Source organism: Neolamprologus multifasciatus, chromosome 5 (assembly GCF_963576455.1).
Source record: "Neolamprologus multifasciatus chromosome 5, fNeoMul1.2, whole genome shotgun sequence".
Lineage (NCBI taxonomy): Eukaryota > Metazoa > Chordata > Actinopteri > Cichliformes > Cichlidae > Neolamprologus > Neolamprologus multifasciatus.
In genome coordinates, this window is record NC_140443.1 from 21,375,469 (window position 1) to 21,392,987 (window position 17,519).

General features: G+C 40.5%; 3 protein-coding genes across 3 annotated transcripts; all 3 read left to right on the forward strand.

Moving 5' to 3' along the window:
- The first annotated feature begins 1,189 nt into the window (after positions 1-1,189).
- Positions 1,190-5,102, forward strand: chchd4b (coiled-coil-helix-coiled-coil-helix domain containing 4b). The gene is made up of 3 exons (XM_085159220.1): positions 1,190-1,425; positions 3,157-3,255; positions 3,335-5,102. Exons 1-3 carry the CDS (start codon positions 1,404-1,406, stop codon positions 3,655-3,657), a joined length of 444 nt encoding a protein of 147 aa, XP_085015346.1. The 5' UTR covers positions 1,190-1,403; the 3' UTR covers positions 3,658-5,102.
- Positions 5,103-5,242: 140 nt separating this feature from the next.
- Positions 5,243-11,569, forward strand: uroc1 (urocanate hydratase 1). Its single transcript, XM_085159204.1, has 19 exons — positions 5,243-5,491; positions 6,002-6,132; positions 6,615-6,708; positions 6,815-6,874; positions 6,957-7,085; positions 7,172-7,233; positions 7,324-7,390; positions 7,509-7,652; positions 7,758-7,846; positions 8,298-8,360; positions 8,487-8,666; positions 8,767-8,864; positions 8,952-9,024; positions 9,169-9,358; positions 9,483-9,581; positions 9,677-9,776; positions 10,725-10,806; positions 10,897-10,996; positions 11,093-11,569. The coding sequence occupies exons 1-19, from the start codon at positions 5,366-5,368 to the stop codon at positions 11,231-11,233; spliced, it is 2,028 nt and encodes a 675-aa protein (XP_085015330.1). The 5' UTR covers positions 5,243-5,365; the 3' UTR covers positions 11,234-11,569.
- A 286-nt stretch (positions 11,570-11,855) lies between these two features.
- On the forward strand, positions 11,856-17,515 carry LOC146518576 (MAP kinase-activated protein kinase 2-like). The gene is made up of 11 exons (XM_085159213.1): positions 11,856-12,364; positions 12,475-12,730; positions 13,699-13,838; positions 14,775-14,839; positions 14,927-15,006; positions 15,330-15,456; positions 15,633-15,708; positions 15,880-16,004; positions 16,486-16,571; positions 16,650-16,730; positions 16,820-17,515. Exons 2-11 carry the CDS (start codon positions 12,482-12,484, stop codon positions 17,054-17,056), a joined length of 1,266 nt encoding a protein of 421 aa, XP_085015339.1. The 5' UTR covers positions 11,856-12,364; positions 12,475-12,481; the 3' UTR covers positions 17,057-17,515.
- The last annotated feature ends 4 nt before the right edge of the window (positions 17,516-17,519 follow it).

Here is a 17,519-nt window from a genome sequence, read left to right on the forward strand (position 1 = left end):
ATGTGCTGGTGTATAACCTCCTACTGTTCTTTCTCTTTAACCACTTCTGTATTTCTTTTCAACACTTCACCAAACATTACGCACAAACTTCCATTATTTTTCTCAGTAACCTGAAGCTTGCACCGCATCCTTCTCTTTCAGCATTTGTGCATTCAGCATTTGTATATTTGCGACTAAAAAAATTTGTCTGTTTTTTTTATTTTATTCAATTTTGCATCAACATTACACATAAATTTAAATGAAATATAATCTAATATAAATTAGTTAACTTAAAATATATAAATAAAAGTCTATACCACAGCTTTGATTGTGGGAGACGTTTAATGTATTTGCTTTAAAGATCTGATTTCAAGTTTCAAGTTTTTAAACTTTTTAATTTAAAAAAAAGAGATGGTGACCATTTAAATGGTCAAAATATCTGATCATTCAAAAGTTATTTTGACAAAGGAAGTAATTTGTTGGACACAAGGCATCAGTTATTCAATAGATATTTCAGATATTTCCTCTTTTTCCCCATTAAAGAGGGATTGAGCAATGGTGAATGCTAATGCAATAATTTGTTCATTAGCTTCCTACTGTAATTTTTTTTGTAATAATCTTTAATTAGTAGTATTATTTTCAATTTTGTACAATGTATTATTCAGGAACAGCAGGTGTTTGGTTTGGGCAAAGCAAATGGATTTTTTTTAAATTAGATACCAGAATAACCGGTATTACGACTGGCCATTCCTGTATTGTTCATTTCATGCGTGAAACAGTTTGCTGAATTATATTTTTCCCTCAGTGTGCATTAACACCTGTGATTATAACTCACAATATATTTACTCCAAAAATAAACATTTTGGAAAGCTCTTTTTGTAATCTCTATTTTATTTATCGTTTTATATTTATTACACACTCATATGTTTAACATATGAGTGTGTAATTAACATAAAAAAAGTAGAAGATGTAATATTGTCTCTTCATTCACTTATTTTCAGTGACGTTAATTGATTTGTAATACAACCGAACTTTAGGGATAAAAGCTTTAATGGACGGGTGTACCAAACTACCTGTAATTACTTGAATAATATTCAATAATTAAGCGGATAACATTTTATGTAATTTCGCAGAAATAAAGTGTGGTCCAAACACAAGATGAAGATGATATTTCTGTTACGAACTCCAGGAGGCAGCAACGCGCACCGTGGCGTGAACAATCCCAGCAACACTTTCGGAGAAGAAGAGTAACCACGTTCTGGCAAGGATAGTTGTGAAACAGCTTCCGAAGGATGGATTAAAACCTGCGATGCTGTGATTAGCGTTTGTTGCATTGTGTGTCAGTAAAAGGCGCAACCATCAGTGACCTGCCATCTATTTCAAGGAGTCAAGAGGAGGAAGTTAATGTGCTTCGGCGTGAAGAGATGAGTTCGGTCAGACAGGAAGGTAAGCATGCTGTGATAGCCGGCTAACTTTTCTGCAAAGCTACTCTCTAAAGCTTAGTTGAGTCTGAATGAAAAATGAATCTTGGTGTAATAATAAGGTGGATTAAGAAGCTCCCTCATAGGATCTGAGCTGGGACAGTTATCCTGAGAGGGCAACAGTGCCTGCCACCTGTGGCCGTCAGAGTTTAACCTTGACCAGAAGGTGCTATAGTCCACTAGGCCTGCAACATACCGTAATTATTAAAGTGACTAATATTAGCACGTTAGAAAGTCACTTCTAGTCTAGTTATAGTTTAAAGTGTGTGTGAAAGTATTTGGACTGTCATGGTAGCAGATTAAGTAATTCGTCACACCAAGTGTGGTTTTAAGATGCTTTTACACTACACAGCCCTTATTGGCTGTAGATTAAGTTTAGTTATTTAGTGGGGAAAAAGTGGCTATAATAAATGCTGAACTACAGCTGAATTCGTAATGTATAAGCTATGATTACGTGGCTTATTAATCCTTAGTTAATGTTTCCGAGAACAGGGAGAGGGCACACTCGTTCTTGGAGATAAGAGTTTATAATCACACATAATAATAATAATTATCATCACACAAATATGTTTCATTTAAAGGTGGGAAGAGAACATGCTTTATTATATAACTCTGTATAATCACAACTGTTAAATGCGTAACTACCTTTTCTATTTATCAGTATTAAATTCACGTGAATTTAACTAATTGAAACTAGCTTATTGCGAGCTTGTTTGTGCATGCAACGGAGTGGCAGGAACCTTTGCACACTCACTGAAATGGCAGCTCAGGTGCCTTCATGATATAATGACCCCTCTTCATATCTATGTTTCAATCAAAGTCAGTTTAATCTCAGTTTGCTCTAATGTTTATTCACTTGCAAGGGAGGAAAAGCAGTACAGAGTAATAGTGTATGCGAGTGCTTGCCAGGGCAGTCCCGCTGAGCCTGTTTTATACATTTCCCCATTCATATCAACCAGTAAACATGTACTGTGGGAACAGATGTGTGTCAGAGAAAACAGTTTAGTTGTATAGCGTGCTAGAACACAATGCTGATGGAACTTGAATAACAGATAGCAGAGAAGACACATCACAGATTGGGAGAAGGACAGACAGACAGAGAGAGATTTTCTCAGCTTACCTCGAAAGAGTGTTTATCTTCGTCTTCATGTTTTTGCTGTGTCTATGGGGTTTTCTCTGTATACTTTGGCTTCCTCCGACCAAAGAGAAGACTCAATGCCAGATAAAGCTCTTAAGTCCTTGGAAAAAAATCCTGGGATTTAGTTTGAAGTGCTTTGAGTGATAACTTCAAATAATCTTTTATTGGCTGTTAAATGATTCAAAGAAAATTGTATAAAATACCAACAAACAAAACACAAAAAAGAAAGAAATCAGCAAATCTTCACTCCAGAGAGTCTGTTAAGAATTGCTGAGCATTGTTTTAAGTGTGTTAACAAAATAAGAACTCCACCAATCATCTCCTGTGGAAGCTCGTTTCCTCCACTGGAAAAAGATACAAGAAACTGCCAGTCATAAGTAAGCCGGCATTTCATGTTATCTCGTAAAAATTCCATTTATTCAGTGGAAATTTTGAGATGTTCAACTCAAAATTTTGACTTATATATGGCAAAACCCCCCCCCCCCCCCCCCCAATGACAGGAAAAAGTTTTGATACCTTCCTGATGATTTATTTAAAATACTCTATTTCACACAACAGGTAAAGACACGATCATCTTTGCCACCAAAGAGGATCATGCAGCACCCAGCACTGCGGAGCTCGTGGAGGAAGACCCCAATGACCCATTTGAGGAGAGAGGTGAGAAACGGTAAAGAAAGCTTTGGTGAAGTTGCACAGTTACAAGTTATTTATTCTGTATTCTCCTCTTTTGTCCCAGGCTTAATTCTTCCCAATGGGGAGATTAATTGGAACTGCCCCTGCCTGGGTGGGATGGCCAGTGGTCCCTGTGGGACTGAATTTAAGGACGCCTTCTCTTGTTTCCACTATAGTAAGGAGGAGGTGAAGGGCTCTGACTGCCTGGAGCAGTTCAGGTCTATGCAGGAGTGCATGCAGCGTTACCCAGAGCTCTACCCACAAGAAGATGACAAATCACCCAGCGAGACCCCAAAAGACTCTGAATCCACAGATGCGCTGGATGAAAACTCAACATCTGCCTCAGATCAGGACTCTGATACCAAACAGGCCAACACAGAGAGCTAATAATGAGTCTCCGCAGCAACAGCGACGCTCAGTATCCATACATGACATCCCTTTATTGAGCAAAAATAATGCAGAGATATTTTTTCATTATTTGTCATCAGTTTATTTTTACTATCGACAGTTTCTTTTTAATAGCTCATTTGTAAATGATCAGAAATGGCTGTTTTGCTTTGGGCTGTGTGGAAGCTGGATAGACAAAGTGAGGAAACGCGCAGTACAGATTATTATGAGTTCATTTGAAGTAATTTGAATGGCTGGATGAAAGCAGAGGCTGCCACCTTAATATCAAAAAGTATTTAAGATTTTCCCTCCACTGGTTTCTGATTTGTCCTTAAAGGAAAATGGCTACAGAGCAGATACTGTTTGCATGCTGTTGCAGATAAAACATTTATTTCAGTTTAATTTACAAACTTTGTCAGCAAAGCGATTTAATGGACAAACGAAAAACAAGGTTTGTGAAGTTGTTTAATCCTGCCACTGTGCTCATCCAAAATGGTTGTAAATAATCTTCAGCTGAGTGCTAATTAAGGACCAAGCTTCCTACACCCGCACAGTGCACTGTGTGTATACGTTTGGCTCTTTTTCTTCGTGTCTCAGGATGAACATTTGTCTGCTGTGTGATTAACCATCACAGGTTCAGAGAGTGTAAACAGTATATTGTCTTAATTTTCTGTGTTTTACATTGTTACACAAATGTTACTTATATCAAAATTGTCTCAAAAGTTTATGTTAGTAACATTATTGAAAAAGCTCCCAGCTTTACGAGGCATGAAGCACAAACTGAAGGAAATGACTGCAACATGTTTTTGTTTATGAGCTATTTATTTGTGTCTTGGCACTCTCTGTCCAGTAAGACTGCATTTTTTTATAACCAGACCTGAAAAATTTACCTCATCTAAGCTGAAATGAACCGTGTGTGTGCCGCACAGGAGTGACTGACTTGACTTGAAGTGGATATTGTTAAAAGTTTTATAATAAAATCAATTACAAATCTCTGGTTTGTGAGATATTGTTGACTGTACACATCATATTGCAGGTTTACATCATTAACGATGGGAAAATTAACAATGTTACTCATCACGTGTTTGCTTACCGACATTGAGTTTTCACTCAAAAAACATACTGGTGTACAACATAAGATATTATATTGTGTATTGATAATATATCAGTACATCAGGTTAAAGAACCATAAACAGTAAGTCAGTGTACCCACCATCTTTGAAAACTGACATCGTGCCTGTAGTTTCCTGTTCTCAGTGAAACTGTGGTATTTAGTTGCACTCGTGGTTTTGTTAATGGGGAGCAACATTTATATAATGATTCTGCACAGTCACTGTGCTGTCTAAAAGTTTTCGGTAAGTTGTGACGCACACTTTTGTGTAACTCAGTTACATGTGCAAGCGTCAGGGGCCAGAGGTCTCAGTAAGTGTTTGTCTACTCAAGCATGTGCTGCTTCAAACTCCGCAAGGGATCAATAATTACCAAACAACCTCTTCTAGTCGTGGTGTACCATTGGTGCATTGTGAAGGGCAAAGATGACCAAAGAGCCAATGGGACAGTCAGCCAAAGAGCGATTGCCCTCAAATGTTTCTCCTTCCCTTGAATTCTTTCTCTCCACAGGGGATCGTTAGAGCTACTGTCAGGTTCCAGTCTTACCTTTGTCTACAGGTTTCTGATCAGGTGTGTCGTAGCAAATATCTAATACAGCATGTCTACTTTAAAGGAGATATGCAGCGGTTTGCCCCTCAACCCGCTGCCCCCTAACTGGGGAAGAGATCCAAATGTGCCACATGCACCTATTCGGACTCCCAACCTCACCACAGAAGAGGAGCGGGTGAGTAAATAGATTGCAAAACTATATTCTCGCACAGTTTGTAGGAGTTTTACCACCAAGAAATAGGTCCGTGAGTAGCACAGGTATATCCTGCCATAGTTTTTTTCATAGTTTTAGTTAATGTTAAGCACTAATGATGATAATTCAGATTTAAAAGACGTGACCAACATTAAAAGCGGTGACATTACAATTTATGCACAGGAAACTTTTGGACATTATCCAAACAGAGCTGCACTATCATGTCACATAATTGGGCTTCTCTAAATATGTCTGATGGGAAAGTGCATTTGTGTCCTCTGTCCTATTGCGTCACCTCTCCTGCATCATGCCCTTTCCTAAAAATTGATTATTCTCAAAGGTCCTCCACTAAGTGAGTGAATAATTTAGAGAAAAACACAGAGATGCTTAATAAGTTACACGAGAAGACCGGGGAGCAGAACGAGATCTAATCATGTCTTCTGAACATTTACGTTTCTTGTCTAACGTCCTCTAAATGCCTCTTTCCTCTAGCTGGCGCTGAGAAATGCCCTGCGTTATTTCCCCCCCTCCCACCATGCAACGCTCGCACCTGAATTTGCTCAAGAGCTGCGGCAGTATGGGCACATATACATGTACCGCTTCTGTCCCACATTACGGATGAGGTAAAGCTCACCAAGGACAGCCTGAGAGAATTCTGATGCCAATATTTCTATTCTATTTAGATATTTAACACTGAAGAATCTTTCTGTGAGTGTTACAACTAATAGAAGGCAAACAGTTGCACTTTGTAATACTTTTAAAATGTATTAATGTACTAATATATGGGCTGAGCTATACAGGCACTTACCAGTGTGGGCGTGCATTTACATTTTTTACATAATTTTTATATAAAGATTTAAAAGAGATGCTCAGAATTACGGTCATTGGAATCTTTAGGCAGAACAGGTAGAACAGAGAAAACAAAGAGGAAGAAAAGATTTAAAAAATCACATACTATAACAGTATGAAACTGAGAGACCACTCAGTTGATATATAAGATATATAAATATATCTTATATTTAAACTGCATTTCAACTTCAAAGTGGTATTTTGTTGATTTTTCCCCCATTTTACAAGTAACATGAATTTCCTTCTGCTTCCTAAGAGCTTACCCCATAGATCAGTACCCATGTCACACACGTCAAGCAGCCGCTATGATGCTAATGATTATGAACAACCTGGATCCAGCAGTTGCTCAGGTAAGCACAGCTTAACAAGGCTAAGCCTACTGAATAAAATGTTAGGTTTTCTGTATAATTTATGTGTTTGATGTGAATAACAAAGAATTCGTTCTTCATCCTTCAGTTTCCTCAAGAGCTTGTCACCTATGGAGGGAACGGACAGGTGTTCAGTAACTGGGCCCAGGTATGGCCTGAGTTAACATGATCGTTTGCACGTCTCTGAGCACAGTGTATAGCTTTTAAGTTTTGCATTTGTGTGGGTGCAGTTCCGCCTCGTGATGCATTACCTGAGCGAGATGACAGAGGAACAAACTCTGGTTATGTACAGCGGTCACCCCATGGGTCTTTTCCCCAGTCTGCCTTCCTCACCTCGCGCCATCATCACCAACGGCATGGTAACGGCGCATCAGGCATTTAGCTCTGTAATGTCATATGAAGAGATAAGTGACGCATTCACATGTTTTTCTTTTGCTTGCATCAGGTTATTCCAAATTACTCCTCCAGAGATCAGTATGAGAAGATGTTTGCGCTGGGTGTATCAATGTAAGTCCTCAAGGTCCATTATAGCTACTTGCTTTTTTTCGTCTGGAGATGCCAAGTGTGGTCTCTTTGCTTTTTGCTGTGCATTTTCAGGTACGGTCAAATGACGGCAGGCAGCTACTGTTACATTGGGCCTCAAGGGATTGTTCATGGAACTATGGTTTGTAATAATTACAAACAGATGCACACAACACAGTCTGAAAGTCCCTCACACAAAAATGTAATAATGCACGCTGTAGTCCCTGTTTTAGATTTATATTAGTGGTCCTTTTTTGCAGCTGACGGTACTGAATGCTGGCCGGAGGTACCTGGGCTCTGGTGATCTGAGGGGGCGTGTGTTTGTGACCTCTGGCTTGGGGGGAATGAGTGGCGCTCAGGCTAAAGCTGCCGTCATTGCTGGCTGCGTCAGTGTGATTGCAGAGGTCAGCTGGTTTCAAGTCATTTCCCATGAACTCTGATGACTAAGCAATAACAGAGGAAGTACTGTGTAAAGTCAATGTGACTGTGTATATTTGATTTGCGTTTAGGTGGATGAGGCTCCTCTGAGAAAGAGACATGAGCAGGGTTGGCTAATGGAGGTCACTAGCAGCTTGGATCAGTGCATTAAACGCATAAGGTAACTGAGAACATTGGATTAAAAGTCTTTATCAAAGGTTCAGTCAGACTGCTCTCGTTTGAAATGATTTACTACATCAGAGATCAAAAAGGTGGCCCTTAAATCAACTCAAGTTGGGAAGGTGTGTTTGGTTTTTGATGTAAGGAGACTGGTTATGGATGAAGCAGTGCATATCCAGCTGACTGCCTGTACTAGCTTGCAGGATTCACTCGAGCATGTTCTCTTTGTTGAGACTTTGTTCAACGAAGGGACATTTAACCAAATATCAGTGGGGGTGTTTGCGCCTGTATGTATACTTTTAACCTTGTGTGGATTAGAGGTGGTAAAATGTTTCGTACATTACAACAAACCCCATAAACATACAAGTAGCATGGTGATCCAATGTTAGAATGATTCCACAGGTAAATCTCTCAGCTGTGAAAGTCACTAATTACTACTTTGTTTCTTACAGAGAGGCTAAGAGCGCCAAGACTCCCCTCAGTCTGGGATACCATGGCAATGTTGTAGACTTGTGGTGAGTCAGACGGGATACGTTTACACTATAAAACCCAGGTGTACAGCTGCAGCTGCAGTGAAGGAGACAGTTTTTGTTGTTGTTGTTCCCTTGAGGTCTTAGTCATAGTCTGCTCTTTCTAAACAGGGAGAGAATCCTGCTGGAGTTTGAGAGGACAGGCGAGCTCCTGGTAGATCTGGGTTCAGACCAGACCTCGCTCCACAACCCATATAATGGTGGTTACTATCCAGTCCAGCTCAGTTTCCATCAGGCCAACCAGCTCATGTCTACTGATCCTGACCGTTTCCGCAACGTGGTCCAAGAAAGGTTAAATTAATCACAGAGCTTAACAAAGCTTATTGTTGTGCTGTTGTTTTTATATGTCTCTCTATTAAGCTGAAGAAATGTGTTTTAAATGCTATCACAGCCTCCGAAGACAAATAAAGGCTATTAACAAGCTAGCTGATGCAGGCATGCACTTCTGGGACTACGGTAATGCTTTCCTCCTGGAGGCCCAAAGAGCTGGTAGGTAATTTAACAAACACAGAGAACTCCATTATCATGCAGTTAATTATAGACTAATAACGAGGAACATTGTCTTTTGATTTACAGGTGCAGAGGTTCAAAAAGTTGGTGGAGGAGCAACAGAGTTCCGTTACCCTTCTTATGTGCAGCACATCATGGGGTGAGAAACCTCCTGAATGAACTAAACTTCACTAAGTTTAAATATGTTGTGAAGCCTGCCATACTGTGACTAGACCCTTTAATGAGATGTGTGAATAAGCGTGTGTGCAATATTTGTGATCTCATTTCATATGCCTTTACCCAGGGATATTTTCTCATTGGGCTTTGGGCCATTTCGCTGGGTGTGCACATCTGGCGACCCCAGAGATCTCGCTGTAACTGACAACATTGCCGCTACTGTCCTGGAGGAAATGAGCGCCAATGTACCTGATCGTGTGAAACAACAGTACAATGACAACATTCGCTGGATTAGAGAGGCTGGAAAACATAAAATGGTAAGCTCCCTACTAAAACAATCCACCCACTGGATATTTCAGTGTAAATTACACAGGTAATAAATGAATAATAATACAACAAGAATGCCCATATGCTTCATGTATTGTTTTTTTTTTTGTTTAGGTTGTAGGATCACAAGCCAGAATCCTGTACTCTGACCAGAAAGGAAGAGTCTCCATTGCGTTGGCGATCAACCAGGCTGTTGCTGATGGAAACGTTTCAGTAAGAGGATAAATTGTCTGCTGAGGTGATAATGAGGCTTGATGTTCAGTTTTGAGTGTAGTCTCAGTAGTGTCTATGTTGTTACTCTTGTTCAGGCGCCAGTGGTTATTAGCAGAGACCATCATGACGTTAGTGGCACAGACAGCCCCTTCAGAGAGACTTCTAATGTGTATGATGGTTCTGTCTTCTGCGCAGGTACGTGGTACACTCACTACAGCTGAATACAACTGAAATTTGAAGCTTAATACATTGAACTCATTTTACATCACGGGCCACATACAGCCCACTTTGAGCTTAAGTCATCTTACGTGGGCCAGATCAAATAATTATGCCTCAGTGTGTGTTACTGCCTTCTTTATTTTGTTGGAGTCCCCTAGCTCCTGTGTGTATGTTCAGTTTTGCTTCCCCTGTCTCTTTAGTCAGATTAAGTTCACCTGTGTTCCCTGGTGTGTCCCATCCTCCTGATTACCTCATGTGTGTATTTAAGCCCCTAGTTTTCTTTAGTTTGTTGTTGTGATCTCCCCTTGTGTTGTGTGTTCTCCTATCAGTCCAGCAGTGTTAGTTATTTTAGGTCAGCTCTGCCCTACCTGTTTTATTGGCCTGCCACTTGCCAGCTGATAAAGCTGAGCTTTTTAGTTCAAGTCTGTCTGCCGAGTCCTGCATTTGAGTCCGCACTCAACCTGCCACACACAAGTGTCCCATGACACAAGTCAGTTCCTTAAAGGCATTCTGAATGCAAGAATGGGAGACTTACAATATTTTAAAGCTCACTTCCAGGCAGCACATTGTGGTGACAGATGCAGCTTTATAACAGAGCGTATGACCCATTACTGGTTGAGAGAGTTTCAGTGCCTCTGCAGGAAACCAGTATCAAAGAAAAATGCTCTGTGCTTTGCTTCATGGACGGTACTGAAACCGAATTGTGTCTTTAAAAAAAACAAAACTGAATCTCCTTGACTACTGCTGATATGAAAACTGTTGTGGCTGAAAGTTGTGGCTTGGCCCAGAAACGTATAACTTTGGTGACATAAAGCCTTTTTTCATATTCTCATCGTTCTTGTATTTCCACATTCATATAATCCATAAATACTTGAGCAGTAATAAAAAAGTCCACTCACAGCTCACAGCGTGTACCTGTTGCAGACATGGCAGTTCAGAACTTTGTTGGTGATGCATTCAGAGGTGCCACATGGGTATCCCTGCACAATGGAGGTGGTGTTGGCTGGTAAGTCTGACTACAACAGTTCGCCAAAGCCATATTTATCTATTAATACAAATTTAATTCAGGGTGATTATAACTGCCGCCCATTTACAGGGGTGAAGTCATTAATGGAGGATTTGGTTTGGTGCTGGACGGCTCAGAGGAGGCAGCAAAGCGTGCCCGTTTGATGCTCAACTGGGATGTCTCCAATGGGGTGAGATAGCTGAATGCGAAGCAGCTTACAGCCTCACTTCACAGTCTGCAGACGATAATTGTCCTGCTGCTATCTGTGTGTTTCTGTGTGTTGCAGGTGGCTCGTCGCTGTTGGTCTGGAAATTCAAACGCTTACGAGACCATCCAGCGCACCATGGAGGAGAACAGGCAGTTGCATGTCACCATGCCCTTTCCTGTGCAGGATGAGCATGTGCTGGATCGTGCCCTGCAGGGCTAAGCAGCAAGGCAAAACCAGCAGTCTGTGTAAAAAACCAGCCACAAAACTTATCCATCTGTTCAAATTTTACATAACAGACTTATCATACCACATTCATATCACAAATACATCTGAATACGCAGAAAGCCTGCAAATATTTGTCAGTACTGCAGTAGGTAATAAATCTATATACAGTGGCAATTTTTAAAAACAAAACTCTATCAGGTTGCTACGGTGTTTCATATATTTTAAATGCATGTATTCTTTATTTTCGAACTTGTATACATTATAAAACCTGTGTTATTTGTGTGTACTGAACCTGCTATTACTATCAAGTAATTAAAATGCCAAGTCCTACGTGTCATGTGCCATACAGGATGTAAAGTAAGAAAAGCTGCAGTTCTCCGCAGTAAGAGTTAAACGACTGATGTTCGAGCCAAGGCCAAGTTGGTCACAGTTGATAGCACATAAAAAAACAATATGGATTGTGCCCTGAACATTTTCACTTTGCACTGCTCATAGCTTTGTGTGTGTGTGTGTGTGTGTGTATATATATATATATATATATATATATATATATATATATATATATATATATATATATATATATATATATATATATATATATATATATATATATATATTCAACTCAAAGGGAGCCAATTTCTTGCTAATTGGATCAGATTTTATTCTTAAGGATCCCAGTTCCGTTTTGTTACACTCTCGAAGGCGAATGGTCGCGTACTTACTACAGGTCTTTGCTCTGTCTGCTGAGATCCTGCCGTGCGTCTTAACGCGGGATTGTTCCTTTAAGAAAACTGTGAATGGTCCACGAATTTGAGCCTCGTCGCGCTGACGTAAGGGAATTGGAGAGGTTGGTGTGCCTTGCAGGAAGAGACAGATAACAGTGATGAGGACCAGGCAAAGGTACCAGCTTTTTTTGCCGAGATTTTTTCCCCCACTTGTTGTGTTTTTATAACCTCTACATTTACACAGCCAATTGCTGAAGTCGTTTGAAGTCCGTGACAGTATAACGGTGCTTGTTCCCCTCCCTTTTCTGCACATCGAGGATTCTTTTTTTTTTTGTTATTTTAGATTGCCTAATTTTTTTTCTTCAGCCATAAAAAAAGAATGGATCGTGACGTGTTGTAAGTAAGTAAGAAAGTCGTCTGGATATATGTGGATGAGCTAAGATGACTCTGGGTATTTTATGCGGCAGAGCCTGGTGACATTTTCTTTTCTGCGCCACCGTCGGCTTTTAGAGAAAAAATGGATCATTACCAGGAGGAGCAGTCGGTAAATTCTATTACCGCGCAGCACGGGACAGCGACCAACAGCGACTCCAACTTGGGCAGCGGCCTGACTGACCTCCAGCCACCTGCTTACTTCAAACTGGAGTTCAGGAGAAACGCGGTGACCGATGACTACAAAATAACATCTCAGGTCCTTGGCCTGGGAATCAATGGCAAAGTACTGGAGTGTTACTGCAAGAAAACAGGAGAGAAATGTGCGCTCAAGGTTTGTGACTGTGCCTGCCGCTTTATTTTGTTGTTGTCGCTGGAAAGAAAGAGAACAGCCATCAATTATTCATTTCCCCACAGTTGCTGTGGTCTGCACCGTGTAATGGTGACTGGAAATCTGTGCAAATATCCTAATGTCGTTTTATCTTCAGGATTTGATGTAAACTTTAATGTGCGGCAGCTTCAAATTTCTTTGAATGATATATCATATGATACACATGAACCAGGGATGAATGGAGGAGTAACCTGAAGCAGATTTCCCTTTTGAACTACCCAGACAGTAGTTGTGTCTCACACGCTGTTGTATGCTGTCTGGGATGCTGCTGCACAGTTTTTACTGTTGTGATGTTGTTATGTGGACAATGAGCTTCTCTGTTAAAACTTTATACCAGTGTCTCTGACATATAAAAAGGAAAAAAAAATCCCGCATTTTTCACTCATCCATGCAGCGATGTTGAGCCCACAAAAGCTTATGTGTTGGGAGAAATGCAGCTCTAAAGCTACTTTCAGCCGCTCTCTTATTCACAAGGCTGTCGCCAGATTGGGTTGCTCCTCATGTTTGATTTGGCGGATTTTCACGCAGGATGTAATTCCTGATGCAACTCCCAAGGAACTGGTGTTAATTAAATAAACAGCTGGCTATGGGATTGCAGGAAAGCCTTATAGAATTAGGCAGGAAGGGCAATCACTCCAGTTCCTCCACGTCTTTTCTTTGGAGGTTTGTGTGAGTGGCAATGTATGTTGATGTGTTATCTTCCTCCTTCAGCACTCAGCTTGCATTGTCACAGCTGTTGGGATATGTGTGCTGAGTGCAGCTTTAAAATCCTGACTTTTATTGCTCCCTCTGGAATAACTGCTCAGCAAACAGCAGTAATTTAATGCCTTTAATTTTGCTTGCCTTGAACACTGATTTGCATTTGGAAGCATTTCATTATAATGTTTAAAACATTTTGTCACGTTCAACAGATTCTCTACGACACTCCCAAAGCTCGACGGGAGGTCGAGCTGCACTGGCGAGCTTCCGGAGGTCCCCACATTGTACGGATACTCAGCCTCTATGAGAACATGCACCATGGGAAGAAATGTCTCCTCATTGTTATGGAATGGTGAGAATAAACACACTGTTTTTTTGGCACCTTTAAGCAAAATCCGTTGCTTAAAAATGGCTTTTACAGATATTGGAGAACAGTTTGTGAATCTGATTTAATCAACAGACTTTTCAAAGTAAATATTGTAACTAAATGGCCTGTATTTGTATTGCGCTTTACTAGTCCCTAAGGACCCCAAAGCGCTTTACACATCCACCCATTCACACACTGGTGATAGCAAGCTACATTGTAGCCACGGCCACCCTGGGGCGCACTGACAGAGGCGAGGCTGCCAAACACTGGCGCCACCGGGCCCTCTGACCACCACCAGTAGGCAACGGGTGAAGTGTCTTGCCCAGGGACACAACGACCGAGCCAACCCTGGCTCGAATCGGCAACCTTACGATTACAAGGCGAACTCCCAACTCTTGAGCCACGATCTCCCCTAATCATTTTGTCATTTCACTGATTAATCAATGGTGTTTTAAACACTCTAGAATTTTGAAAACTCATTATAACTTTGCTGAAGAGGTGGTTTGAGTGTGATTATTCATAGAAACAGCCAAAATTAAAAAATGTGAGTTTATGTGAGCATGTGTATTATTCCTTTGTGTTGTTATTTTGCTTCCAGTTAAATTTTAACTTGTTAAAACAGTTAAACTAAAACTCAAAGTGGACGCAACAAAATAAGTAATAAAATAAATAAATATAAATAGCTAATAATAATAATAATAATAATAATAATAATAATAATAATAATAATACTTGAATGCATGCAAGTCTAAGAAATGGTGGTCAAACAAAAACCCTCAAGACTGAACCCGCCTGAGCAGTTAATAGTCGGGACAATGACTTGCTTTGTTATAAAACCATGATTGCAGTGGACAACTGCAGTCATTTGCCAAGAGTACCCCCACTGCCCCAGTTCTGATCTCTTTGTTAATCTTGTCTCAGCATGGAGGGAGGGGAACTGTTCAGTCGCATTCAGGCCAGAGGGGACCAGGCTTTCACAGAAAGAGGTGGGTTCGAGTTCACATTTAACAGTTTCATTTAATGGTTTCTGCATTGCAATCTGTGCTACCATGTCTCTCATATCCTCCAATCAGAGGTGTCGGAGATCATGCATGACATTGGCATGGCCATAGAATACCTCCACCACATGGACATTGCTCACAGAGATGTAAAGGTACTGTAACGCTGTTCTTTCAGAAGCTGCTGAAGACTGCAAGTCTGGTTAAAATGTGCAACATTGCATTAAAAAGTTAACCCTCCACACAGCAAAATGACACATACCCAGAGTTTTAAATACAATGTCAAGTGTACATATGTAATAAGATGATGGTGACAGACCAATCTAACTTTAGTGTAAAGTTGATGCATTGAAAAAGGCCACTGCGTGCGTATTAGTGAGATGCAGCAGTACACTGTGCCCTGGAAATCATTTACACAGTTAATAAAAGATTTTATAAAACACAGTCAGATTTTCCTTCTTTGTTATTCTCACCACAGCCTGAAAACTTGCTCTACACAACTAAAGAGAGCAACGCTACTCTAAAGCTGACTGACTTTGGCTTTGCTAAGGAGATGACGCTGCACAACTCCCTGCAAACTCCATGTTACACTCCGTATTATGTAGGTGAGTGTCCAGTGAAATGTGATCGCAGGAGTTTCAGGTGCACTGCGTATTTGTCAGTATTAGAGTCAAAAGTTGTTTTATTTTATTTATTACTGTCTCCATGTGTGTCTGCATATGATCGACGTTTTGGTGTGACTCTACCCACATTATCGTGTTGTATCTGTTTGCCCATTCAGCGCCAGAAGTGCTTGGGCCAGAGAAATACGACAAATCATGTGACATGTGGTCTTTGGGTGTAATCATGTACATCCTGTGAGTATCTTGTGCCTCTCTAATTAGCAATACTAATGACTAAAAATCAATTCTGCATAGTGCAAAATTAAGAAAGTGTAAAGTTCTCTTCTCTTCTCTTCTCTTCTCTTCTCTTCTCTTCTCTTCTCTTCTCTTCTCTTCTCTTCTCTTCTCTTCTCTTCTCTTCTCTAGACTCTGTGGGTTTCCTCCATTCTACTCAAACACAAGCCAGGCCATCTCTCCAGGCATGAAACAGAGGATCAGGTTGGGCCAATATGAGTTTCCGAACCCAGAGTGGGCAGACGTTTCTGAGGAAGGTCAGACTAACAGAATAACTAAACAATACTTGCACTGCTGTGAAATAAAATGCAAGTAGAGAGAGGCTCTAAATGAATATGCTATTGGTCCACAAAGTGTAAATTACTGCGCCACGGCGCTTCAGCGTTCAGCCTCACTTTAATCCTCGCACGCTTTAACAACATAATCATGTGCTTAACAGAGAGAATGGAAATGACCTGCATAAACTTTCCGCTGTAATAGGAACCTCATGGTTTGCAACACTAGATCTCTGTATGTTTAAACTTCCCATGGTGTTGTCTGTGTGTATCTTTTTGTTCTCTTGAGTGAAGAGGATTTTTTTTGTTCTTTTACATTAGTTCTCGTTTCCAGTTTCCAATCACTGAAGAATTGAGAACTTTTGCAACATAACAACTGAGATAAACCCATAAACATATCTTTATTCCACATGCACGTTGCCCTGTTGGATTGCTTGTCTGTCTTTTTTAATGTTACCTGCAGCCAAACAGCTCATCATTCAGTTACTGAAGACAGACCCCAGTGAGAGGATGACCATTGGACAGTTCATGAACCATCCTTGGATTAGTGTGAGTTAACACCTGTGCCCGTTCACCTCTGTGTTTTCTCCCATTGCACACGCTGATGTGAATGTTTTTATTTAACAGCAATCCATGGTGGTCCCTCAAACACCTTTGTACACCTCTCAGGTTTTGACAGAGGACAAGGAACTATGGGAAGATGTAAAGGTGAGAATTGTATTTACTTCAGAATCTGGCCACAAGATGGCAGTAGACCATTATCTCAGATTTAAAGCACAAACTGTGTCTTCCAACAGGAGGAAATGACCAGTGCCCTGGCCACGATGCGCGTGGACTACGACCAGGTGAAGATCAAAGACTTGGATACATCCAACAACCCTCTGCTGAAGAGACGCAAGAGGCCCGTTCCTCAGGGAGCTGATGGCGTGGAGGAAGCTGACAGAGGGGATGGAGATGGATCAGGAGTGTGTAACAGTCAGAGAGAAGTATTGTTTTCTGAAGAACATGGTAACATGATCACGGAAGAAAAGTAGCATTAAAACCAGAGTAGCAACATTTTCCATCCACATATCAATTGTTGTACTTTACTCGTTCTTTGTGTTCCTGCACTCACTTTAAAGAATGCCATTTATTTTTAACTCTCACTACTTAAAGTGAAATAAAATGTTGTTTTTTATCTTTTACATTGGTGTCCTGTCACATTTTACATGGCAGCTCATTTTATACAGAACACTAAGAAACTTGGAAACTTTACATTTATTCTGATTGTGAGTAACACAAGAAAAAGCATTAAGCTTAGAGACTTTGTATAAGCATTAGGAACTGATTTTCCTCTCTGTAACCAATGAAAGACGATATATGGAAGCCATAAAAGATAGTTACTTAGGCAAGATAACATACAACTAATTCCTCTTTACAAGTCACAACTGTTTACGTGGTTATGTCACTGCGCTGTCAAGGGACTAATAAACCTTGAGAAGTGAAGGTGTTAACATG

What these genes read in the sequence shown, in the direction of transcription:
- LOC146518576 (XM_085159213.1), top strand. Translation starts at nt 12,482, where the DNA reads ATGGATCATTACCAGGAGGAGCAGTCGGTAAATTCTATTACCGCGCAG. An exon ending in TTACACTCCGTATTATGTAG is followed by an intron (nt 15,457 to 15,632) that starts GTGAGTGTCCAG and finishes TTGCCCATTCAG; the next exon opens with CGCCAGAAGTGCTTGGGCCA. An exon ending in TGAACCATCCTTGGATTAGT is followed by an intron (nt 16,572 to 16,649) that starts GTGAGTTAACAC and finishes TTTATTTAACAG; the next exon opens with CAATCCATGGTGGTCCCTCA.
- chchd4b (XM_085159220.1), top strand. Translation starts at nt 1,404, where the DNA reads ATGAGTTCGGTCAGACAGGAAG. An exon ending in GAGTTCGGTCAGACAGGAAG is followed by an intron (nt 1,426 to 3,156) that starts GTAAGCATGCTG and finishes TTCACACAACAG; the next exon opens with GTAAAGACACGATCATCTTT. An exon ending in TGACCCATTTGAGGAGAGAG is followed by an intron (nt 3,256 to 3,334) that starts GTGAGAAACGGT and finishes CTTTTGTCCCAG; the next exon opens with GCTTAATTCTTCCCAATGGG.
- uroc1 (XM_085159204.1), top strand. Translation starts at nt 5,366, where the DNA reads ATGTCTACTTTAAAGGAGATATGCAGCGGTTTGCCCCTCAACCCGCTG. An exon ending in TGTCCCACATTACGGATGAG is followed by an intron (nt 6,133 to 6,614) that starts GTAAAGCTCACC and finishes CTGCTTCCTAAG; the next exon opens with AGCTTACCCCATAGATCAGT. An exon ending in GGCAATGTTGTAGACTTGTG is followed by an intron (nt 8,361 to 8,486) that starts GTGAGTCAGACG and finishes CTTTCTAAACAG; the next exon opens with GGAGAGAATCCTGCTGGAGT.